This window comes from Triturus cristatus, chromosome 1_2 (genome assembly GCF_964204655.1).
Source record: "Triturus cristatus chromosome 1_2, aTriCri1.1, whole genome shotgun sequence".
Taxonomy (NCBI): domain Eukaryota; kingdom Metazoa; phylum Chordata; class Amphibia; order Caudata; family Salamandridae; genus Triturus; species Triturus cristatus.
Genome location: NC_140580.1, coordinates 780,910,200 through 780,937,702, shown reverse-complemented (window position 1 = coordinate 780,937,702; position 27,503 = coordinate 780,910,200). Strand labels below are relative to the sequence as shown.

The following is a 27,503-nucleotide window of genomic DNA, read 5'->3' as shown; positions in this document are numbered from 1 at the left end:
TTCTCCCAGAACGCTCTGCAGTACAACTTATGAACTTAGTTCTTAAGCCACATACATCATCACACCGTGAACTAAGAGACTTGTCCCTGGTGAACATTACAGTGGTTCCAGTTCCTGAAGGAATAGCATGGGACAGGGTATGGTATGATGTATATGGTCCTACTGAACTTTTGAAAATTCCTTATTTGTTCAAAATTTCTTTAAATTACATATTCACCTCTAGTACTTTCTCTGATGATTGGGATGCAGATACTGTGCATAATTTGCTTTCAGATTTAGAGCTGCGTTTTTAAACAATGAAATGTATGATGGTACAAGTAATTTTGGAGGCATGTTCTGTTACCAGCATTATGGTCACCATTTTTTGCATAAAGCTAGTATCCCATAAGCTGTTTATAATTACACACAATAGGAACACTGCGCAACACCGCCAAAAAGTAGTTCAAAGACTTTTGCACAGAAGATTGCTTATTTTTCAGGCTTTGAAACATCAAACCCAGCCTCATACTACTATAGGCTTGCCCATACACCTACAAAGAAAAATATGCAAATATACACCAAGCTGATATACTCTGCTTCCTTAATTTCCCAACTTTCTACACAGGGCTTCGACTTTTGGAAAGACACAATAGACGCAAAATCTATCTGGGGGACAAAAGATTGGCAGGTTCAGATGACCATGGCCTTATTTAAAGCATGCCTCATACCGCACCAAATGATTTTTCTGAACAAGACAGTGCAACAAAATTCATGTCTAGGTATAGAAAAAAGAAAGGATTTGAACACACCTCGTATTCCCACATTCTCACATTTTGAGAATTGGCAGCACTTTATACACTTTAGTCAGGATACATAAGACACCGTGATACGTATTGGTTCTTTCAATTCTTCGGACCCCAATGGGAAGGTTTGGCCCGTGGGTGTCTATCTAGATTCCTGGATAACAGCGAAGGGTTTAGGATCAATAAGCCTTATCAAACATATGTTCAGACAGAACACTCGGGTGGTGATATCATATAGTGTTGGGAAGTTATGCCTAGATTGCCTAAAGACCTCAACACTGTCCCCGGAGAAACAACACTTGTCCCTTCTTTCTGATGACATGAATCTCACAGAGTTTTTACTAGATCCCCGGAACCCAGTTCAAAAGTGTTTTGTGTACGGAACATACAATGAGCTGTGAAATATTCCTTAACAGGAAGCTGCTGAGAGAGATTGCCAGGGTTAATTTAGAAAAGGCTTTGGCTGTGGTTGACAATGGTATGACCACTTTGTAATCCAGAATTTATTCACTGGGCAACAGTATTCCGCAATTGACATAATACAACAAGACATGTCTATATTACAGCATGGACAGTCACAATTATGGTCAATAGTAATATTGAACTGAATGTTACAATTGTTACGTTCTGGCCATGTGCCTTTCGTTACATTAACAGTACGAATCTGTTTTCAGCATACCATCTAACAGAAAGACAGATGACAATGGCACGTAGAGATGGGAAATATACCATGGTCCACATTGATAAATTAGACCAATTACCTTTCACCATTGCAGAAATACCATCCACTTACTGGATAATCCATTGTTACATCACCCTACCAGTCATAACCTTTCAAATCCAATATTGTCACCAATACAAACAGGTAGGTAGATATGAAGCGCTAGGGGAAGTATATGTGCACAAGTATTGGAATTGCAGTTCAGATTTAGATGCATGAATGGGGACCCAGAAGTTTTTCTTAGTGGCTCTGAATGTGAAGACGCATTAAGCGGTTCCTTGGTTTGCAAGGACATTTCTCTCCGTGGAGCATGCAATGCTTCAATGGCGAACTTAGCTTGTTATCTGAAGGGTACCCCAGCTGCTGTGGTTCATCCTGTGTTCAGGCTGCTCTCGAATGGGAGTTATTTGATGCTGAATGATCAAGGTTGCAGCGGAATGGAACTGGGCATCGCTTATCTAGTGACGATTAATTCCATAGTCACTTGTTGTATACAAGTACTGTTTCTACCTACCCGTACAGTTAGGGAGGCAGCCCTATGTCCTTCGATAAATGTTTCCAACATAAAATTTGACTTCCTGAGCAAACTGAAAGCCATTTTTTTACAGAAGGATGTGACCTTAACTTCAGCCAAAGAGAAATTTGATCTCCAGGCTGCAAAGTCCTCATCTGAGATACAGACACTACTCCACACTAACTGCCCACTGCATTTTGGGGAGCTGGTCCATCTTATCTTCAACATGTCTAATAGAAAGGAATAGTGCACTTTTTAAAATGTTTTGGTTCTGGTTTGGTTAGCACCTTTCAGATGATATTCGGAGTTATGCAATTTTTCATACTCTTCGTGTTGGGAGGTGTTTTTAAAGGGCTCCCGCTTGTCCTGCTACTTGTGGCGAGAATACTGATTTTATTCTATCCGCTCTGTAATGGATGTCCCAGTTCAACTCAGAATGTAGACGGCACTGTTAGTGCTGCGTTGCCATGAACGCATGATACACTGCTTCGGCACACCTCGACTTCAAAGAACTGAATGAGCACTGGTTCTTGTTGTTCAGGCCGGTCTGGCATGACTGCATTTAACCTGTCTTCTGCTGCCGGCTTTGCAGCCAAGAAGGTGTCCTGGATACTTGTCTTGGATAAGAGTTGGTTGCGCCACCGGACATTGAATTATTGATGGACCCCTTAAAGGCCCATGCGTATTGCTGTCCCCAGCGTATTCCATTGATTATGAACACATTCTTAGAGCCACCCTGGGATGCTTCAGCTCCTAGTGATGTGAACAACGCCTCTGCGGACAACTTGTAGGACACAACACCACCCTCAGCTGCTGTTGTGGGAACAGGATGGAAACACCATTGCTCCATAAACATTCTATGAGGTGCGCCTCTGGGAACATCTGTGGATGTGGGGAACAACTATGTTGTGTCTACCACTTGGAACACATATACAATTAGCCTTTTTCCGTGTAGGAACAATTTGGTCTCTTTTTAAACAAAATCTACCAAAACCTTTTTTTTTCTAGGCACCATGGCTTTCTCAGTGCTTGGGATCGCAAATAATATAATTACTTATAAAACTTTTTACATATTTTATTGGGAAGCCACTTTTAGACGCTTTTAAAGATGAGTTTTTTAACGTTTTTAAAACTGCCTGCTGGCTTTTTAGATATTGACCCTTAGTATGAGGAGTGGGTGTTATATTCCCGGTTTAGGTCCATGTAGCAAAGCAGCTCATTTCTTACATTGTACTCACAAATAACATTTCCAAGCTGTGACCTTTAGCATACATTTGCACGCATGACAATGTTGGATTAGTTTCTCTGAAACTAAACTTGTTTTACATCTAGCTTCACACAACATTATCAGAACGCCCTGAACATCACGTACAAGGTCTCGTTCCTTACTACGTACTAATGTCATCACTATCTTCATCCACTGGGCGACAGGGCTAAATACATATCCACAACATCACTAATCTATGCATACATTGCAAGGCTGCTTTCTATTATAAAAGATAGGCATCCAGATAGATTAGTAGAGGAGGTACTTCCGCTGACACGAGGGTCCTTGCAGGCTGAGAAATCACCACACAGAAACTTGACATCTTGTGAGTGTGGTTGGATCGTCTCTTGGGGGGATTCTTGGCTTTACACCTACACACACTCCAGGTACACTTAGAGTAGGGTTCGCATAGTAGGAGTACACTTGATTATTGTCTTGTTTATATGCCTGCATATATACAATTGTTTAGCACCACAGTAGAACTATATCTACTATTTACCCTCTTGGTGCTTGTAATCACGTTTATCTCCCTTTGTCTACTAATTATTGCAGCAAACATATTTTATGCAAGAATAACATTGGTTCAATAAATATTATTGAAAACGTCCCACTGTGTATTCTCTGTATATTTCTCTGAGAATAAGTGAGCACGAGTGACTGAGCGAAAGGTTCTGTACTGTTTCCGTGATTCCTGAGGAATCAGTGTTGTCATGTTCAGTGGTTTCCAGAAACCATTCGTTCCCTGGTAGGTTAGGGGAGCTTATGTTGTTACTGAGAGCTAGCTTTTCTATAGGCCAATATATCCTGCAGGTGTGTCTGGAATCAGTATTGACACCAAGCCCTTTGTTTATGTTAAAGCTGATTGGTCGCACACTGCTACACCTACCAAGCGTGTTCCCCCAATGAAAAAGTGGTCCCTGAGGTCAGCGTCGGCGAGTACGCCTATGCCCGAGTCATGAGTGCGAGTATGCGTGGCGTGTGCCATCCCTGGACACGTGTTTCGAGGTTGTTGCCTCTCGTCAGCAGGGAGTAGGAAAAGTGTATGGGGTTGCTGTGTAAGCTGCTAAAATCAATAACAGGTAAATACCTCTCGTAGCGCGCAGGGCGTACACCATGAGCCCGTCGGCCCCACCGGCTCAAGGGAGCCTGAATATAAAGTAAAAGCTGATTGGTCGCACACTGCTACACCTACCAAGCGTGTTCCCCCAATGAAAAAGTGGTCCCTGAGGTCAGCGTCGGCGAGTACGCCTATGCCCGAGTCAAGCCTTTGTTTATGTTGTCCGAACAATGCGCAGGTCCTACGGAATGGTAGGAACTACATGAGAGCATGCTTTGATGTTTTCAAATGTGGTGAGCTGGAGGCTAGAATTTGGTGGCTATCAGATGAAATAAAATGGAAGGATGCCATCACTTAGTGGCGTATGCTTATTACAACCTCCTTGTTACCATTTACCTGCAATCTTACAGTCACAACGAAGTGCTATCATATTTATACAATCACCTCTTTACCTCAAATAGAATATTTACTCTCTAGAGTATCATAAAAACACTTTGGTTCTCTTATTGTATTTCTTTCTACTGCTTTGTTTGTACTCTGAAGAATAAAGGGGAACATATTTTCCACTAACATTAATGTTTATCATTGCAGCAAAGAAAATGTCATTAGAAGACAGCATAATAGAACTTGCAAGAGCAATGGTTGGAGTAGGGCAGTCAGGAGCTGAAAAAGAACACGAACTTGACGTTCTCACCATTGACCAAGCAAAGGATGTAATAACCTATCTAAAGAGCAGGTATGATTGTCTTAAATTGTCAGTTTTCAAATGCAAGCAGAATCACAAGACATTGTTTCATCATTCAGAAAATATAAACAGATTTTCGACAACAAACTATCCATAGTGGCTGACAAGCAATTCATAAATGTTAGTTCACCCAAAGCACATTATTGCATTTCTGGGATAGAAGTCTCTTGAGTTTGATCCTGATAGATGCAGTAGAGTAACAGATAGTGAAATAAAGAGCTAAAAGTGTCACTAGACATTGAGACGGACAAACACAAAGTCAATGAAAACTGAATATGTTGGTACATTTCCTGATTCTAGTATGCTGACTATTAAAGTTCAACAATGTATTATTTAATTAAAGAAAACCAAGTATTACAAACATTTTTCTATTTTTCTTCCTCATATTTAGTAGAGTAGGGACTTGTATGATGTTTACATCCTTGCTTGATGTTTCATATCTGAAACCTTGTTCATCATCACTTCCACACTTGTGTTTGGCATTCTATTACCATACAACTACAGCATACTTCACATAGAGTTTAAAAAGACAGACCTAACAGAAATGGAAGGGGGTTTCCAACCATGCATGAGAACCATATGTAGCAGATTCCCCTTTCTTCCCCTCCATCAAACTGCTATCAATAGCAATCAAGCTTAAACTTAATAAAAAAGCATCTGATGCCACATTACCTACTGCCATCCTGGACTTAATTCCTCTTCTTTGTCCACTGAACTTCAGTGATTTCATGTCTCTTGTGCTATTCACTGTTGTAGGAATCTCCTCCTCGGAGTACTTAACATTAAATTGAATTTTATTAATAATCCAAATGCTTCAAGACCATCAGAATTCTGCTCATTTCATGACCTCTCTAACTCACATTATTCTTGACCCACAACAATGGAAATTTGATTACCTAATTATTACTCTTCCAGATCCCTTTACCCTTGAAAACTCAATTAAAATTAACAGTTTCAATCACTACTCTCTAACTTTCTGCACTACTCCTCTGAAGTCAGAAGAGGACAAACAAAAACAACAACAATTATGAACCATAATTTACAAATAAGAGACATTTCCATTGTTGAATTCTCAGAAAAGTCAGACCCATAGCTTTAGAACATGCCATCAGAAGATCTTTTGAACTATTTTAAATCAGCCACTCTAAACATTATAAATTGAATGGGACCACTTACAAAAAAGAGTAAACCTTCAATCTAAGGTACACACACAGAATCAACCAAAAAGATAACTTTGATTCTAAAAAGCATGGAGAAAATTTGAAACTGAGGAATCACAACAAGCATTAAAACTACAAAGAAAAACACAAAAGGACCAAACATATCAATTGAGCCTCAAGCCATCCCAAAATGTTCTTCCAAAACACAAAACACTATGTCAACCCTATTGAAAGGTAGCATTTCATACTCACCAGCTATTACCTCACATATTTCCAACTTCTCCTAGAGGGTTATGAAAAAGTCAAAACTGATTACAAACAACTCTAATTGATGTCAATCTTTCCAGTAATATCAGGAAGATCCCTACTAAATTGTCAGTCTTTAATAAGCCTGAATACATCAATCTAAACAGATGACCCATCCCACTGAAATGAATACATTATTGTACTCAAGACATAGTGATGCTAATTCTCAAAATTGTTAATTCATCCTTCAAAAAATAAATTTCCCATCTTTGCTTAATTCTGGACAGATCATATCCCTCTAAGTGAACCTTCTTACGTACAAGGATCCATCTGTCTCATTACAGCTCCTTACATGTATATTCCAATTGATGTTTTCCAATCTAGACTCTGATCAAATGTAGCATTGATATAATAAATACTATATGGTATTCTCCAAGCTATGGATGACCTCATTCCATGCCTTGTCTTTCTTGCTGGTCACGTTTGATGTGTTAGCCACTTTTGGCACTGTTGACAATAAAATACTTCTCACCATCCTGTCTTCCATAGTTGGAATAGAAGGACAAGTCGTGAAACGGTTATTATACTTCCTGTTAACAAGATTCAACTTTGTAAAGATTAAATTATTAAGACCTCCCACATTACGGATTAATGAGTGTTCCTCAATGATTGATTCAGACTCTGGTGCCGATTACGATCCGGTAAAAACCGGGTACGAACCGTCGGTCGGAGAGTTTTCTCCGTCCGACTCGTACCCGGTCGGAAAACTTTACAAACATGGAATTACGATTCACACGGAAACACCATTTCCGTACGAATCGTAAAAAACACCGACCGCCGAAAATATACATACAAATGTGATCCGGGAATGCTGCGACGTGACGTCAGTACGCTTTCAGGCAGCGTTTCACGACCCAGGAAGTACGATTCGAACCGACAGCAGTCCGGACGGCGATATTTTCACGGCACCCAAAGTGCGGCGCGAAACGACCAGAGTAGGTGGCCCGGTACGCGCCGTACCCCCCCATCCCCCGTATGTACGCGCTGACCCCCCCCAGCCCCCGTGAGTACGCGCCGACCCCCCCCCAGCCCCCGTACGTACGTGTCGAACCCCCCCGTGTATGTACACCCGTGTACATGTCGTACCCCCACCCGTGTATGTACACCCGTGTACGTGTCGTACCCCCGTGTATGTACACCCTTGTACGTTCGAGTCGTACCCCCACCCGTGTATGTACACCCGTGTACGTGTCGTACCCCCCATGTATGTACACCCGTGTACGTTCGAGTCGTACCCCCACCCGTGTATGTACGGTGCGTACCCCCAGCGCTACACGCTGGGGGTACGCACTGTACATACACGGGTGGGGGTACAACTCGAACGTACACGGGTGTACATACACGGGGGGTATGACTCGAACGTACACGGGTGTACATACACGGGTGGGGGTACGACTCGAACGTACACGGGTGTACATACACGGGGGGTACGACACGTACACGGGTGTACATACCCGGCGGTACGACACGTACACGGGTGTACATACACGGGGGGTTCGGCGCGTACTCACGGGGGCTGGGGGGGGTCGGCGCGTACGTACGGGGGCTGGGGGGGGTCGGCGCGTACATACGGGGGCTGGGGGGGTCGGCGCGTACGTACGGGGGCTGGGGGGGTCGGCGCGTACATACGGGGGCTGGGGGGGTGGGTGGCGTGTATGCGGGCACATGTCTCCATGGTTGCTATGGGAGTTCGGTGCGGACGGTGTTTTTTCCATACGGTTGTAACATCGAACGCACGGGATGGATCGTGATTCCGCGATCGGACTTCACTTTTCACATTTGTACGGTGAATCGTCCGTGGACGTGTCGGACACATTTTCCGACCCGAGGACGTGTGGGGAATAATTCCCAATGCGATTCGTATGGACTTTTTGCCATGCAAATCGTAATTGGCAGTTTGTACGGCACTTGTACGATTCGTACGGTAAAAAGACCGGATACGAGTCGTACGGGGAATTTTTTTACCGGATCGTAATCGGCACCTCTGTATTTATTCATTCTTTATGCGGGACGACTCAACATAGTTATCCATGAAAAGACAATCAACATACATCAATATGCTGGTGTTGGTAACTTTTATGTGAGACTCTCATGTCATCAGACTTAACAACTTTAAAAGCCTTCCAAAAGAAGCTAGGAACTGCATGAGCTAAGCCCCCCTCCCCAAAATTAAACTCAGCAAAGACTGATTTAAGGTTTGGGGGGTGGAGTAAAGGTAGACTGGGTGGCAGAGGATTTTATGTCCACCACCCTGCCTTTAGTCTGCCTGCCATAATTGAGCGTTGTCTGCCTCACTGACATCTTTGTACATTGGCAGGAACCACTGTCAAACATGACGGCTGGCCATCAAACTTTTCCAAAGTTTTACATTTAGAAAAAAAACCTCCCAATGCGGGAGTTTGTTTTTGAAAAATATAAAAGTAAGGGCCTCCACACCACAAGAATTTTCTCCCATGGTGTGGTCCCATCCATTTATATAAACCTGTTTTGAACATCTGTCCTCACTTCGTATTTAACTCATATTGGTCCTATTCATAAACCAATGGGTTTCATTATTGACCATAAAATCTGTGCTAAAATGCCTCCTTTTAACTCTCCTTACTAAGGAGATTTCCGCTGACCTGCGGTCAAACGATCAACACCAGGATGCGGTGTGTAAATGGCTAGAACTGGCCATGTTGCCCCCTCCTTGCTGAGTGGTCCTAGTCTCACATCTTGTATACTATGGAGGAGTGGACCTTTAAACCAATTAGTATGTCTTTGGTAGGTTAGAGGGTTTTATATCTCCTTATAAGGAGAATATTCCTCTGGTATTTCACCTACTTAAAATTCATGCAATACCTGTGTAGAATCCTCTACAGTGAGGAATTTTACCCAGGAGTAAAACACCTCTGTTCTAAATGCTTCACATGCCTCTAGCACAAAGGTAACATCCCTACCTTCTAGTGTGAGACCAAATTGTTGTAGATTTTGTGTAACTCCATGCCTGCAGTTCTCTGAGATTTTTTCAGCCATGTTATGTAAAAAATGAATGGCAGAGTTTGGCTAACACAGTGGGAATAATATTCTTTCAAGCTTGTATTCAGCCACAGCCAATACATTGGGTATACCTACTCAGCTGATGAGGATATTCCCAACCACCACAGACGTCTCCAGTTTAAAAGCTGTGTAAGGATCTCTGAGTAAGCACGATTGAACTACTCAGTTGATCCACACAAATAAGACACCAACCAACGTTGGCGGTGCCATGTCATGTAGTTTCCACTAATAAGTAGGAACTGCACATTTGCGGACAACATAAAATTAGGATGGTACCAGACGGATTCCATGCACCCTGCAGGATAGGTTGCCCCTTGTGCCAGCTAGCTCACAGTGCCTTACGTTAGCCCCCCTAACTGAGAAAGGGAGAGGACATTTCTAACAATTACGGAACATGACGATCCTGTTCCCTCAGGAACCATGGTGACAAACCTAGAACTTTCCGTTCACTCACTCGTGCTCTCTTGCACTCAGAGAAATATATCAAAGAATACACAAAGGGAGGTTTTTCAATATTTATTGAACCATAAGGATTCTTCTATAGAAAATATGTGCTGCAATGATTCATAGACAGAAGCAGACCAAAGTTATAATGTGTCAAAACAATGAATAAAACAAAGAGTTCCACCATCTTGTTGAGACAACTTATATATGCATACATATACAGTATTATAAGAATCTAGCGCACTCCTACGATGCAAACCCTAACCTATGTGTCTAAGGTGCGAATGTATGGTCTGCCAAGAGGGCCTTGCACATAATGCTAAAGCAGTCTGATAGTTTTCTCATGAAGGTCTTTGTGTCAACACGGTCTGTGTTTCTTAGAAACTAACCCAAGTGTCACAAATGCAAATGTGTGTCAAAATTTGATGTGACAAAGAGAAGGCAACTTTAGAAAGGGATTGTGTACATGTAAATTGGCACTATTTCCTAGCAGGCCTAACTCGGGCACATGACAACTGTCCCTTTTTCTGATTTAAGAAATGTTTCACAATCTCTAGTTTTATTGCAGCTGGACAGCATCAGTGCTATTCTAGCTTGTTTCCCCAGTGCCACCTTAATACCTCTTAAATACATAATGCAACATCAGGCCTCATCAAAAGTGCAAAAGAATCTTAATATATCACACGCATCCTGAAACATCTTAACTAGCGTCCCTTGAGACCAGAAGAGATTTGAAGGGAGATTGCATCACGCACAAAAAATTGAACTGAGAACAGCCCAGCTTCATAAAGAATTAACGGCACAACATTGGAGGAGAAAGAGAGACTAGAGTCAAATCCACTCAGCTACAGAAGATATCAAAGATCAAACAAACAGAATCTCTCAATCATGATTTCTGATTCCTTGATCCCAAAAGTTTGAAACCACATCTGTGAAAAGCTCATATTCAAACAGAACTTGCTAGCTTTTTGCAAGGGCTTAAAACCCTCCTATTTGAACCACACTTGAAGATTGAAGAATGTTATCCCATAGTCTTCCACTTTTGTTCTTTTGCAACTGTTCCTCGTAAAGTAGCTAGTATTTTGTGAAGCAATTTGATTCACATGTGGCTATGTCCATGCTATTTAACTATCCACAAAAAATACATTATATCTGTTCCAAAGTATATGCATGTAACCTGTCCATGTATGATTTTGCTTCTTTAGAATTTTCATATCATTAGAACCATCTTATTTACACTCATGAACTTATCAAATAAAGGTGGTAGGCATATTCATGAGACTGAGATCTTTTTACAATCCCATTAAATAAGCTGAATGAGGGTCATTTAAACCCAATTTTCATTACCAAAATTACAGACCATTTATAAGCCGCTCCCCACCTATGCACAGTTGAGCAGACACAATAAGTTGATTTACATCTTTTTAAATGGTTTTGCAAAGCAGTTGCCAAACTTCTTTAACTTTAGGGTTTGAAACTGAGTGTTATGGTATGTTTTCTTTGGTGCATTGAGTGTACACATCTCTTTCCCTGATATATAACTTCATCAAGCGTAAAGTCAAGCTCATTGGGAACAAACCTTATATAGGACTCATACTTTGAGTGTTAGTCTTAATAAGTTAAGCCCCATCATTCAATCGGACCAAAATGTTGTCTGCCTTTATAATTATGCCTGATGGGTGACCCTTATCATCCCCAAATGGTAGGTCTCTTTTTCCCCATTAGATGCACTGCTTGCACCTTAGTAGCTCATAGCCTGAAATTGCTTCACACAGCTCTTCTCAGGCCGCCCTGCTTTCAAAATGCTTATCTTGACCTGAACTAAAGGACTGTATGCCTCCGCTCCAAGGCTGTCCCTTCTTCGGCTCTTAGTCTTCTCAACTAAAGATCCAATAAGACTGTCCTGAGATTCCAGTTTGCCTCTCCAGGGTCAGAAGTCTACTACTTTCCTCCTTAGGTTGGTTCAACTTTTGTCCCCGTGCTTTCTTCTTGCCTCCTATCTTGTTGCATCCCCTTTAATCAAACATGAAACACCTGGACTTTTCACCTGTACCCTCTAAATCTGCACCTCTTTGCTCTTAGTCTGCGGCATTACCTCTTGGGCCTCTAGCTGTCCCTCTAGCTGTCCCTGACTAAAATCATGCGATACCTGCCTGTCACCCAACATTCAGCTCACTTGCAACCCACACAGTCTGTCATTCCGGCCTCTGCTGTCAGTTTGGCCTCTATCTGATTCTCACAAATTTCCAACCTCCCTCTTGCATAATTCCCATTTCCTCTCACATTCCACATGTGGAGTATGTTTATCACTTCTACTATCTTCTGAGCTGCTGACAATTGAAAATGGAGGTGGCACCCACTTGCAGTTTTCCCACTGCAGGGTCTCCCTCTGATGTGACCTTGATAAGTTTTATTTTTTGGCTTCAAGTTGCAAAAACTAGGGAAGGCTATTGCAAGTAGTTAGGGAAAGGATGTGATTAAACCAAATGATGCAAGGAAGTACAATTAAATGGACCATGAGCATGCAATTTGCTACATCCCTATCAACATAATCTGACTGCTTTCAAAAGAAACCTGAAGAACAGCCTGTTCAGAGAGACATTCTACATCATCCTCCCTTCTCTACACCACCAGACCCCCAACATATTGGGGACAGCCACCCCTCAAATGCAGTCCATCTACCTCTGGAGGCCTGCAATAACTTATAGCAGTGATTCTTAACCTTTTGACTTCAGCTGCCCTCTAGTTAATCATTACTGGAATCCGGGGATCTGTACTGAGTCATTATCGTAATCCGGGGACCGCAGTCTAAGCAATTTCAAAGATTTGAGCCTCAAAACCGATCTCAGATTTAAAGAAACAAGCAATCATCAAACAAATGCAAAATGTTCTTTTTTATGTCTATACACTTTAATAATCTGTTAATATTATATTTTTTTATTTTCTAAGCCTTCACGGACCCCCTGAGGAGGTGTCACAGACTTCCAGTGGTCCTCAGACCACCAATTAAGAAACACTGACTTACAGAATGGTACAAAAGATTATCTCACTCAGTTCTGCTTAAAACAAATACATACACAGGAGCAATTTTGTTTACTTATAATAAGTTTTCAGAGGTCAAACAATTGCAACTAAGTAGATATTACTCCTAGTACGTAGTCATCAAAGACCAAAAGATCTTTGAACTTCAGAGTCTTTTATTTTGACCTAAATACCTGTGTATCTTTCAATCAAGATTAAAAATATATATATATATATATATATATATATATATATAACCTACTGGCGGTCGCCAGTAGGTAGTTATAGTTAGGACCCCTTTTCCATAGGAAAACCTCAACATTCTATTTTGAATAACTTTGGCGCCGGTCGATGAATCCTCGCGAATTTCTCAAAATAGGTGGGGCGCTACGCTCCGCTCCTACCCTGAAAGTCTCGGGGGGATTTGTCAAGCGGGGGCTGAGATAAAAGGGGGGTCCCAAAACGCGTTTTTCCCATGCATTTTTCCATAGGACCTTTAGAACGAGCTACAGCCCGAACGGCTGAACAGAATTACTAGAAATTTGGCAGAGAGGTAGTCCCTAGGTCAAGGAAGTGCCTTTTGTAGGTTTGGTGTAAATCTGTTCAGTAGATTCTGAGAAGATAGCCTTTAAATCAATATATATATCTGAGCCCGCTTACGGTACGCTTACCGTACGCTTACCGTAAGCGTACGGTGGCGTGCGCGAGCGCGATTCTGATTGGCTCTTAGATCTTAGTAAACATTCGAATCGGCCGAAACCAGGAAGCGGCGGCCGCCATTTTGTCTCTCGCACTGAGTGTTGTTTATCAAACAAGATGGCCAAAAACATGTTACGGGGCTGTTTTGACAACTCCCTCCCACATAGTCATGTTGAGGGAGTCCCCAAACATCCCCCAAGAGCAAAAACGGTTTTATTTTTTTTTCGGCAATTTCGCCGAGTACGCTTACCGTACGCTTACCGTAAGCGTACGGTAAAAAAAAAAAAAAAAAAAAAAAACACTATCCACACTTACCCCCCCCCCCCCCTGTGCTTTTGGTGGCCGTAGGCCACCAAATGTACAGGGCTTATTAATAGGTAAAAAAAACTAAATTTTGGCAACATGAAATTATAAAATCGAAATAAAAAAAAACACTATCCACATTGACCCCCACCCCCTGTGCTTTTGGTGGCCGAAGGCCACCAAATGTACAGGGCTTATTAAAGTTGATAAAAACCGTGCACGGAACGAACTGCGTTAAGTGGGCGCGCACGCCTCGAATGGCGTAAAGTAACTTAGCATTTAAAAAACCGTACAAATTCACTGAAAAAACCATAGGTTTCACACACGTTATAGTTAGGAATTAGCATTTAAAAAACCTTGCAAATTCACTGAAAAAACCATAGGTTTCACACATGTTATAGTTAGCGGAAATTTTACTGATAAAAAACCAGTGAAATTGCCCCGTTATAGTTAGTGCTGGCAACTATAACTCACGCGACCGCAATCTTCTGCTGATGACATATGTGTCTTTATGAAAAAAACATATTTGTAATATATGTATAGCTAAAAATGTATGGAAGAAGACATGGGCAAATAAGTGTCTAAATACAGTATTAGCATCAGCAGAGGATTGCGGTCGCGTGAGTTATAGTTGCCAGCACTAACTATAACGGGGCAATTTCACTGGTTTTTTATCAGTAAAATTTCCGCTAACTATAACATGTGTGAAACCTATGGTTTTTTCAGTGAATATATATATATATATATATATATATATATATATATATATTCAGTGAAAAAACCATAGGTTTCACACACGTTATAGTTAGGAATTAGCATTTAAAAAACCTTAGAAATTCAGTGAAAAAACCATAGGTTTCACACATGTTATAGTTAGCTGGACATTTTACTCGTAAAAAACCAATGAAATTCCCCCGTTATAGTTAGTTCAGCTAACTATAACTCGCGCGCCCGCAATGCACTGCTGATGACGTCACATATTACATCACTCATGACATGGTCAGTGACATCACTCATGACATCACTGATGACATCTCAAATGACATCACTGATGACATCACTGATGACATCATCCAGTGAATGTGTGTTTTTCTGAAAATTAAATATGTTTTATATATGTATATCTCAAGGTCGATGGAAGAATAAATGGGTATATTACTGTCTAAATGGATGATTTCTTTTTGAAAAATTGATTGTGTAACTGACTGATTAAGTGTATCATAGTGAATACATGGCTTAGTGAGTAATGTTTAAATATGTAAATATCTGTATCATTTTTTCACTTTGTGTATAAGTGGCTGCATGGGTTGGTGAGTAGCTACATGGGTGTCTATATAGGTTATTAGTTGGTTTTTTGAGTATTAGTCTGAGTGTCTGCATGGTTCGGTGGGGGGTATGACGTAGTGCATAGGTGCATGAATGAGTGACTCACTGTTTGTATGTGTTGAACAGAGCATGTGTGCAGGACTGCATGGGTGGATGAGTGTGTGTATGGGTGTGTTAGTGAGTGAATGACTGTCTCAATAGCGTCTTTATGAGTAACTACATATGTTTAAAACTAGTATATGTGACTATTGGTTTATATATGTGAGTATATGTGAGAGTGAGAGATTGAAAGAGTTCCTGTATGAATAAGTATGTGTTTCTAGAAGTGATTGTTTAAAAGACTAAGTATGTGTAAGTTTCCGTAGAAGTAAGTGTGGTGGTGTGTGTATAACTGTATATGCAAGTAAATGTATGTTTGATTCTTTATTAGCATGAGTGACTATGTGTGTGAGTAGCTCTATGGATGAGTGGCATTGTGTAACAGGATGTATAGGTGTATGAGTACATATGATAAGTGAGTACATGTATGAGTGACTGTATAGGACTGTTGGTGAATGAGTGGATGTGTATGTGGATCTTAGAATTACTGAAGAGGTTGTTGTAACTGGTATTGGTATGTCCATTGTTTTGAAAATTTTAGTCTCTATTTTTGAATGTGTGTATCAAAGGTTATATTAGGGGAAGAGGAGGTCTGCCACTCTATCACAAGGATGATGTCATCAGTGATGTCATCAGTGATGTCATTTGAGATGTCATCAGTGATGTCATGAGTGATGTCACTGACCATGTCATGAGTGATGTAATATGTGACGTCATCAGCAGTGCATTGCGGGCGCGCGAGTTATAGTTAGCTGAACTAACTATAACGGGGGAATTTCATTGGTTTTTTACGAGTAAAATGTCCAGCTAACTATAACATGTGTGAAACCTATGGTTTTTTCACTGAATTTCTAAGGTTTTTTAAATGCTAATTCCTAACTATAACGTGTGTGAAACCTATGGTTTTTTCACTGAATTTCTAAGGTTTTTTAAATGCTAATTCCTAACTATAACGTGTGTGAAACCCATGGTTTTTTCAGTGAATTTGCAAGGTTTTTTAAATGCTAATTTTTTTTTTTTCTTCTATTTTTTTTAACATATTTTTTTTTTAATTTTCTTACCTTTTATAAAGACTATGGTTAAATTTTTAAAATTCTTTAATATGTTTTTTTTAATATATTTTTTAAAATAAACATGTAAAATTTATTTGCAGTACATTTTTTCTATTTTTTTATTATTTTTTTAGTACGCGTACCGTAAGCTTACGGTAAGCGTACGGTTTACGCAACGCCCGTAATTTTTCTACGCTGCTTGCGTATAGTTACGCAATTTGCGTAGCCGCGCGTACTCCGCATGGGACGCGTGCGCGCGTACGCTACACGCGCACGTTACGCGGAAGTGTCGGGTAGTGACTGTTATGCGCATGCGCGCAAGCGCGTGTCTTTTTTACGCGCATGCGCACTTTTGCCGTAAGCGTACCGTAAGCGTACCGTAAGCGTACCGTAAGCGTACGGTAGGTCATGTGATCATGAAACACAACTTTTGATTGGTTGAAACTACTTTCAGTTCTAGAACTCTCCTACACCACACCCATTCCTCTCATTTCTGCTTGTGATCCCTTAGGAGAAGGAGCTGGGTTGTCTTTGTGATACGATGGCAGAACAGCAGAGCTCTTCTGAGAGTGAGGCTAGCACTAGCAGCACTACCTTGAGGCAGAGAGCGAGGAAACAAAAGCCCTCTTATGTATGGGATTATTTTACTTTTCCTGAAGGCCAGCAAAAGGTAAATGCACCCTTAGTGACTTGCAAGCTGTGTAAGCGTGTACTTTCAAGAGGTAATCCTGACAAGAAGTATTCCTTTGGGAATCATACCATGAAGAGACACCTCAAGGATGTACACAGAAGGACACATGCTCGACTTTTTGGAGGTAACTCTTCAGAAAGTCAACCAAGCACATCCACAGCAGCTCAGCCTGGACCATCATCTGCAGGGCTGACTCCTTCTTCTGCAGGTCAGGTGAGCCCTTCATCTGTGGGGGGAGCATCTCCTTTTGCTGGCCCTCTGGAAATTAACCCTCGATTTCTGAGGGTTGATATTCGATGCGCCTCTTGTCATGATCTAATTTGTCATAGGGAGACCAGTGTTTCCCTAGTGAACAACAAAATAGATCAGCACACTTGTCGCTTTGACTAATTTTCCCATTCTTTCTTTCCTCTGTCCCTGCATGAACACAACGGCTCTTTTAAGAGCCAACCTTATCTTTCATCTTTTTTTTACATATGTTTTTTAAAAACTTTTTTTTTTTTTTTTTTTACCGTACGCGTACGGTACGCGTAATTTTTTTTTTTTTTTTTTTTAAAACACTAAAAATCAATTATCACATTACAAGGTCCTTGAGAGACTACAATTATTATTATTGACTTACCATACCCACTCAAAAAAATATTTATTCATTTGTTTTAAAAAAAAATTGCTTTAAAAATGGTTCTAGTTTTCGAAATTTTTCTATATCAATCTGAAAAAAAAGAAAAAAGTATTAATATTTTTAAAACATTTTATAATACAGTACACATATTTATATATTTTTCAAAAAATATTTTTGCCTTATTTTTGCTGTTTTCAGAATATATTGCATTTCACTATAAATTGTGAAAGCAATTGCATTCATCATTTTACAGCGGGCAAAAAAAAATAACAATCTCAAAGATTGTATTAAAAAAGCCCAGAATCTCTTTTTACTTAAACTTAACATTATAGAAATGCATAATATTCTAAAAAAATATCATCTAATACCAATACTTATTTCTTTAAAATACCATCTGATATGTTTGTTTCAGAAGTGTAATCATAATATTATATCTCAAATAACTCCACAATACATCTGATTCCATTTCCTTTAGGCCAAATAGTAATTTTAAAATTTTTTTGGGAATAAATTTCCAACGGTAATCCAATAAAATTCTAAAGTTTAATTTGTCCAGTTCTCACCGATTCTCTGTAACATTTTGGTTCACGAAAATTTTTTGAATAATTTATTAAGTCCACAATAGAATTGGTTACTTTTCCGCATGGCCAAATAGTAATTTTTAAAATCATTTTTGAAAAAATTTCCAATGGCACTCCAATAACATTCCAAAATTTAAATTGTGCAGATGTTACCGATTATCTCTAAATTATTGGTTTTTGAAAGTTTCATTAAAAATTAAAAAAGTCCACATTACAATTGGTTATCTTTCCATTAGGCCAAATGATAATTTAAAAAATCTTTTTTTTACAAAATTCCAATGGTAATCCAGTAAAATGGTAAAATTATTTTGTCCAGATCTTGCCAAATCTCTCTAAAATTTAGGTTTCAGGAAGATTAGATAGGAATTTGCTAAATCAAAAGGCAAACGTTGTTTGAAAATCAATTGGGAATCATTACACAGTGTCCAGCCTTTTTCACATTTAAGATAAACTGTGTAATGTCCAGAAGTAACAGTAGGTCCATCATGGAAAATTATTGCAAAAGTTACAAAAGTTTTTCCTGAAATTGATAATTGCTGTCCTGTAAACTTCTTTATTAAAGTATCCAATTTTGAACCATCAGCTCTACATCGTTGCATCATTAAAATTACATACTGTCCGTATTCCTTTAAAATTAAAGTTGAAAACATGTCAGATTTACACTCACCGCATTGCATGCTATGATTAGCATCTTTAACTAATTTAGCAAAAGTGACTGTTTTACTCTCTGGCAATGTCAAATAAATAAACCTTTCATTATCAACATTAGAGCCACATATATTATAACAGTTTTCACAACTATGTTCCCATTTATAAGAGAGACCAAATACATTTTCAATGGGAACCCCTTCTTCTTCCAGTACCTGAAGAAAATACATCAAAAATTCGTGTGCATCTTGCTGTTCATTTTGAGAAAACTGTGTTCGTCCTGAACATATATCTAAAAGTTTTCTAATTTCAGTAGCACTTTCTATTTGAGTTTTATCTTTACTCAGCTTTTGAAAAAGGAGACTCAGCTCAGAACAGAATCTTTTTCCCTGATTTACTATTATCTGCTCTTGCAAACTTTCCAGATAAAATGCAACATTCAGCACTACATTTGCGTAGCAGTTGACACCAGAGCTATTTTCAAAATGACATCCTACAACCTGTTCTTCATTTTCCTTTTTCTTTTTGCTTGCAATTACATCACTCCTCTTTTTTTTCCTCTTCTCTACATCTTCATTACAGATATTCTCATTTTTTCTTTTACGAGAAACTACACGTTTCTCCAACACAGGATACTGACCTAAATGAGGAGCATAGCTTCTTCTTAATCTATTATACTCCTTTACACAGTTTGTATCAGCACTAACTTTTGAATCATCAAAGTCTATCATGAATAAACCTGATAATGTTTTCACTCGTGACAAAGCAACATATGCCATACCTTCTTTGAACACAGTTGAACCAATGTTCACAAATGCACAATCTACAGTCAATCCTTGAGACTTGTGAATAGTTACAGCATATGCTAGAGAAAACGGAAACTGCTTCCTACGTACATATAAGTCTTTCACAAGCATGAAACGAACTGTACAACGACAAATATCTTTAACTTCTTCTATCTGATCAAATTTCATTTTTAAACATTCAATTCCATCTTTTTTCTGATAATTAATAAAACCCACAACTCTTCCCATAGCTCCATTAACTAAACCTTTTTCAACATCCAAATTTCTTCTTAAAAATACTCTACAGTTCATGCAAACATATAGATTTTTTTCTAATCCAGCTGTTTTGGAGATGTTCTTCTCTAGTGAGTCCAATTTATTTTTCAGTTTGCCTGTTACTGTGACAGTAATTCTTCCATCCTCAATTTTGTCCACTGCTTCCAATTTCCTGATCTCTTCCTTTTCCAATTTCAAAAGCTCCTCATTAAATATTGAGCATTCACGTAGAGTTGGCATTAAGCAGATGACACTTTTGTTTTCTGCAATATTCTTGTATATTTTCTCTGCAACTATTTCTTCCTTTGGAAATAAATTATGTAGCAGCCGACTCTGTAATGCTTTTTTGCCAACTTCTGTGAGTAGTCCAATTCTGATATCTTTCAGAATACTTCCATATTCTTCATCGCTTGCTTGCCTCATATTAGTAGTAAGTTCCTTGTACTCAAAGAAGGACCAAATATTTGTATTTCCGATGCTTCTTAATGACTTCTTCGTGTCTTCATGTGTGACAGTATTAAACACTGGTTGTCCTTTAACTGGAGTAAGTTGCAAAAGATCTCCAAAAACTATGAAGTGTTTTCCACCAAATAACATGTCATAGTCTGTCTTCAAAATTTGCTGCATTCTTAAATGCACAAAGGCAAGCATTAAGTTTGATACCATGCTCACCTCATCAATAATGAGAACTTGCATCTTCTTCAATATTCTTGAAACTTCCAAGGATGCTTCTCCAGTTAGCTTGTTGTATTGTATTTTGTTCTCATGCTCCACTGGTAACATTAGCAAACGATGTAAAGTGATTCCTTTTATGTTATATGCTGCTAACCCAGTTGGAGCAGTAACCACACAAGACAAAGTAGAATCTGTTTTTTGCTGTAGGTAGCTTCTGATGACTTTTATAAGGAAACTTTTTCCAGTTCCAGCTTGTCCGCTTACATACATCCTGATTGGATGAAATGATGTGCATGAGCACTCTTTTTTTTCATGTAGAAATCCGTGATCAATTTTGTTTTTGATCTCTTCATAAATTTGTTGCTGCTCTTGATTCAGTTGTCTTTCCAAATTTTCTAAGTCTATAAATTCTTCTTGAGCTTGATTCATAGACGTTTCCACTTCATTCATGGCTATTGATGCTTCATTTTCAACGATTGGTTGTCCTAGGGGATCTTGACTGAGTGTTCCTGAACTTTGGCTGTCCTGAGAACTGTCTCTAGCTATTTCTGCTGCAATTGTAGTTTCCTGTTCAATTTCTTCATTTAACATTTGCAGATAAGTTGAGAATGTACTGCATTGTATGCTGTCTTTGCAAGCATTAAAAGAATCTTCATAGCTTTGAAATTCTCCCAGTAGTTCATCCTCTGTACGCCATGGTTTAAACAACTGTAAAAGAGCCAAGTAGTAAAATTCCTTCTTGTCAGTAGTGTCGCAACTCAGCTTCCTGTGATTTATCAAACTTCCTTTTGTTTGCTTCACCAAACATCCTTCTTCACCAACGACTTTATATTTTCCATTGTTGATGTCTTCTGCGGCTTTCCGTGAATAAATGTAGTTCTGCAGCACTTCATAGAGACACATGTTCTCCAGATGTTGACTTCTCTTGGGATAATAAGTGTCCAACATGTTTGTTTTCAAAATATCTGTACTTTCTGGGTCATTCTCGGCCAAATATTCAATTTCTCCTACAGATTTCAGTACCCGATTTCTCATTGCTGCAAGGCCTAAACTTGCCCAAATTATTCTTCTTGACTTCGAGTAGAGACTTGCAGAAGATAACCTATCTGAACATTCGTAGGATCCAATTTCTCGATGCGATAACATCTTCAAACTGAAACTGTACAGCTTCTTACTGACAGTCTTCTCGTGAGAAATCTCTTCCCACATTTCCTTCAATTCTGTTTTTTCTGATTTCGTAATGTAAGACGTTACATATCGAGCAACAGCAATGGAATTGTCAGCTACATACTGTATATCCATGTTAGCGTTCCACATGGATAAAATGACTGGGTTGTAGTCATTTATATTTTTTGATTCTTCTTTTCTTTTTAGGTTGTCGGTATTCCTAGGTGATTTTCTTGTGATAGTATGTCTCACAGCTGACATAAAACTGTTGACTCTTCCATTTGAAAGAACAGGTCTTGGAAATCCAAATCGACATTTAGTGTAGTATTTATCTTTGCTCTTGTATTTCCGTCGACAGTATTTTCCACACCGATGACTTTGGAAACGTAAAACTTGCTCCTTTAACTTTTTCTCTTCTGTGCTTTTTGGTATAGCACATGTTGCATATTCTTCAATGTAAGATAACACTGCTTCATCAGTATCTGTTCCAAACTTTGGGGCATCCTTGATCCACAACAGCATATGAATATGAGGAGCACCTCTTGCCTGGTACTCTTTTCTCCAAAAGAAATCCTCTACTTCTCCAAGAGGTGGATTTTTTTTATTGCAGATGAAGGACATCATAGCCTCAAATCTATGATTGAAATATCTGCAAACATTAACCGGATCCAATGAGCACAGTTCTCCTGCTGTCTTGTATTCAATGTTTTTAATGTTTGAATTTGCCTCTCGTAGAAAATCCAGTAAATCATCCCAAGCGTACTCGGCACAGCTTAGGGTAACGAACCATGTTGGTGTTCCTAAATTCCGTAACATGCATTTTAATTCACCATGGCGTCGGTACCAATATTCATTTGTCCCACGCTGACAAGCCATCAGATTGATAAGTTGTGTTTCCAAATGATCATCTCGGTGCTGCACTTTCTCCATAAAATCCTTAGCAGACACATTTTGTAAATGTACTCCACTACTTAAAATGTGATTTACTGCATAAGACAGTGCAGACAAGTCGCTTTCAAATAAAAGATGGAACAAATAAGGAATACTTTGTCGAAATCTGGGATCTTCAGCATATAGTCTTGTAGTCCGATACTCAGAAGCTGGAATCTGTTCTGGACGTTCATCGTATCGTCCTCCTTTTCCTTTAGGAAACAGCTGGGGAAAACATCGAGCTTCCAAGCTCTCCTCCCATACACTCACGGGAGTCCCTTTTGCTTTCTTCATCTGAAAGAGATCAATATTGTCTCCCATAACTTCTTTTGAATGAAGAGGATGTATGCTAAAATGTTCATAAATTTCTTCTTCCTTTGACTTGTCCACTTTTTCAATTTGTCCAGTTGGTGTTTCTGTGTCTTCTTGTAAATCTTCTTCTTCTTCTTCTTCTATATAAATTGATTCATACCATTTGTTATTCCTTTTCAAATACAAATTTGCTCTTTGTACTTTCCGTACATCTACCAGCTCCTGCCAAATCTTCTTATTCTTTGTAGGTACACCATTAACCAGAATAACTAATGGTTCAGTTTCCAAAGTATCCGCATCAATAGTTTCCATATTTTTTTTCATATCCAAGGGCAAATACACCACTCTACCTTTTAAACCTCTCAGTAAATCAGAAGGAGGTAATTTACCAGTTTTGGGCTCCATACGTACTATGGTCTGGAACGGATGAACACATTGAATGAGTATAGACTCATATGTATTTAATTCAGAAAGTTCAGCAGGAATAGCATCCAATTCTAAATTATTATGTACAGCTCTGGTCGGCATTCTATTTTCCTCTAACTTGTTGTAACAGTATTTACAAATACGCTGATCTTCACCCAAATCAAAACAATTTTCTAGAAAAATATATGTGGCAAAATCCTTCCACTTATAATTATCTTCATTTTCACTCTTTCTGTAGAGATCAACATTCCTAGTTTGTTTTCTATAATGAGTTCTGCGGCAACAAATACAAGTAAAATTTGGTCTTTCATTAGAGACAATTGCAAATTTTGTAATGTGATCATTAAATGTGTAACTTACAGAGGGTTCTACATTCTCTTCCACTTCTTCCTCATTTAGTGTGTCCTTCTCTGCACTGTTTTGTTCAGGACCAAAGTAACAAAACTGAATTTCATCAACAACCTTCTCTACATCTGATACCGTTCCTCGGAACAGAGCCCTATTCAATTCATTTAACTTTATTGCTGGACTTTTGGCAAAATACAACCGTCTCACAAACTTTCTCATTTCAGTATGATGAACAGCCAGCATCCTAAAATGATGGAAAACACTATTGCACACTTTTCTAGATAGACAAGCCAGAGAATGACCCTGCAAACCAGTATTCTCTCTCACTCTGCATGGATCCAGACTTTGAAGCACCTTAATCTTCTGTTTTATACTTTTTTTTACTATATTCTCTTAGAAACTCTCGAAATTTGTCAATAGATTCCTGACGCACAGTGCAAATACTACTACAATTCCAAGTGTACACTGGGGCTTTAGGACGTCTCCCCATTGCCTCATCTGCCATCACTTGTACCTCATCTCTTGGAACCATTATCTCCTTCTCCATTATGCAACCATTTTTTACTTCGTATGAACGACCTCTGGTGTCAACTGCATGCAGCAAACTATTACTTTGAAAATAGCTTTCTTCATTAAAAAAAGGTTCACTACTTGAACTATGCATCCACTTGCCTAAAAACACTTTACAAAAGTTTGTTCTGTTCACTACTCTTTTCCTTTTGCTGTGTGATTTCAGTACATTAACCATTTTGTCTAATGTACGCATCCTATTCAAAATTAATATGAATAGTTTCCTTTTTAATTCTAATGCCTTTGCTGCAATGGCTTCTATTTCTTTTTTTCTTTTATAAAACTTTGTCTTTTTCTTATATTTCTTCACATCCTTCATCAAATTAGACATAACTCTTCTCTGAAACATTTTTCTACGTATCTCTTTAAACGCTGTTTTTCTATTTATATAAATCTTTTCAGTTGCTGAAGGTATATTTGCATTAACTAAATTGTCAACTTTTTCCTCTCCTTTTTTTTTAAAAACATCCTTTCGAGTACAGACATTTTGTACATTTTTCATTCTTTTGAATATATTTTTAAGAAATTGTTTTTTGTGCTTACCAGAAGATTTTTTCTTTTTCCCAACATCAGCATCTTCTACTAACTTTGGTCCTCTAGTTGTCTTCAAATATAGGTTTTTTTTTAGCGTTTTTTGAACTCTGGATTTTGTAGGCATCTTAAATTTTGTTCACTGCTCTTCAGCAATACCTGGAAAAAACTAAAAAAAAAATTCCTTTATTTTATTTAAATATATTACTACATTTCTTTTCACAATAGTCACAAAACGAAATTTCTTTGCCAATTTGAATGCACACTTACTGCTCTTTTTTTTTTGGCAAGTGAAAATCACTTTTACAGACTGACACATTATGAAACCACTTTTCAGATTTTTTAAAAAGCCCATGTCCAGACTGCTACACTCCAGCAAGGGCAACCAGCCTTAGTGATGCTGAATGTATTTGCATTACAGACTGAAACCTGAAAACCCCACTCGCTTCTAAATACTGTGCATGATTATACATGGAAAGGAGCTGGGTGTCTGCTAAGAGTCTGCTTCTGCACCAAAAAAATCGCTCCCCCTTTTTCCTACTAATGCAACTGTGAAATCACCAGAGCAAAACGCAATAAATCTCTGCCTGTAATTCCTATTTGCACACAGAGTCATGTTTTCACATTAGTCCCAAAACGAAATTTCTTTGCCAATTTGAATGCACACTTACTACTCTTTTTTTTTGGCAAGTGAAAATCACTTTTACAGACTGACACATTATGAAACCACTTTTCAGTTTTTTTAAAAAGCCCATGTCCAGACTGCTTTTTCAGACCACCACCATGTGTATCCTCGGTGACTACCTACACTCCAGCAAGGGCAACCAGCCTTAGTGATGCTGAATGTATTTGCATTACAGACTGAAACCTGAAAACCCCACTCGCTTCTAAATACTGTGCATGATTATACATGGAAAGGAGCTGGGTGTGTGCTAAGAGTCTGCTTCTTCCCCCAAAAAATCGCTCCCCCTTTTTCCTACTAATGCAACTGTGAAATCACCAGAGCAAAACGCAATAAATCTCTGCCTGTAATTCCTATTTCCACACAGAGTCATGTTTTCACATTAGTCCCAAAACGAAATTTCTTTGCCAATTTGAATGCACACTTACTGCTCTTTTTTTTCTCGCAAGTTAAAATCACTTTTACAGACTAACACATTATGAAACCACTTTTCAGTTTTTTTAAAAAGCCCATGACCAGACTGCTTTTTCAGACCACCACCATGTGTATCCTCAGTGACTGCCTACACTCCTTCAAGGGCAACCAGCCTTAGTGATGCTGAATGTATTTGCATTACAGACTGAAACCTGAAAACCCCACTCGCTTGTAAATACTGTGCATGATTATACATGGCAAGCAGCTGGGTGTGTGCTAAGAGTCTGCTTCTGCACCAAAAAATCGCTCCCCCTTTTTCCTACTAATGCAACTGTGAAATCACCAGAGCAAAACGCAATAAATCTCTGCCTGTAATTCCTATTTGCACACAGAGTCATGTTTTCACATTAGTCCCAAAACGAAATTTCTTTGCCAATTTAAATGCACACTTACTGCTCTTTTTTTTTGGCAAGTGAAAATCACTTTTACAGACTGACACATTATGAATCCACTTTTTAAATTTTTTAAAAAGCACATGTCCAAACTGCTTTTTCAGACCACCACCATGTGTAACCTGGGTGGCTGCCTACATTCCAGCAAGGGCAACCAGCCTTAGTGATGCTGAATGTATTTGCATTACAGACTGAAACCTGAAAACCCCACTCGCTTGTAAATACTGTGCATGATTATACATGGCAAGCAGCTGGGTGTGTGCTAAGAGTCTGCTTCTTCCCCCAAAAAATCGCTCCCCCTTTTTCCTACTAATGCAACTGTGAAATCACCAGAGCAATACGCAATAAATCTCTGCATGTAATTCCTATTTCCACACAGAGTCATGTTTTCACATTAGTCCCAAAACGAAATTTCTTTGCCAATTTGAAAGCACACTTACTGCTCTTTTTTTTTGGCAAGTGAAAATCACTTTTACAGACTGACACATTATGAATCCACTTTTTTGATTTTTTTAACTGCACATGTCCAAACTGCTTTTTCAGACCACCACCATGTGTAACCTGGGTGGCTGCCTACATTCCAGCAAGGGCAACCAGCCTTAGTGATGCTGAATGTATTTGCATTACAGACTGAAACCTGAAAACCCCACTCGCTTGTAAATACTGTGCATGATTATACATGGCAAGCAGCTGGGTGTGTGCTAAGAGTCTGCTTCTTCCCCCAAAAAATCGCTCCCCCTTTTTCCTACTAATGCAACTGTGAAATCACCAGAGAAAAACGCAATAAATCTCTGCCTGTAATTCCTACTTCCACACAGAGTCATGTTTTCACATTAGTCCCAAAACGAAATTTCTTTG

At 39.0% G+C, this 27,503-nt stretch overlaps 1 protein-coding gene across 2 annotated transcripts in view; it reads left to right on the top strand.

Moving 5' to 3' along the window:
- CABCOCO1 (ciliary associated calcium binding coiled-coil 1) overlaps nucleotides 1–27,503 on the top strand; it is a 304,698-nt gene that overhangs the window by 152,882 nt on the left and 124,313 nt on the right. For both annotated transcript variants that reach the window (XM_085608790.1, XM_085608789.1), the window contains exon 4: nucleotides 4,933–5,077. In XM_085608790.1, coding sequence (XP_085464916.1) covers nucleotides 4,933–5,077 — 145 coding nt within the window. The remainder of the gene's footprint in view (nucleotides 1–4,932; nucleotides 5,078–27,503) is intronic.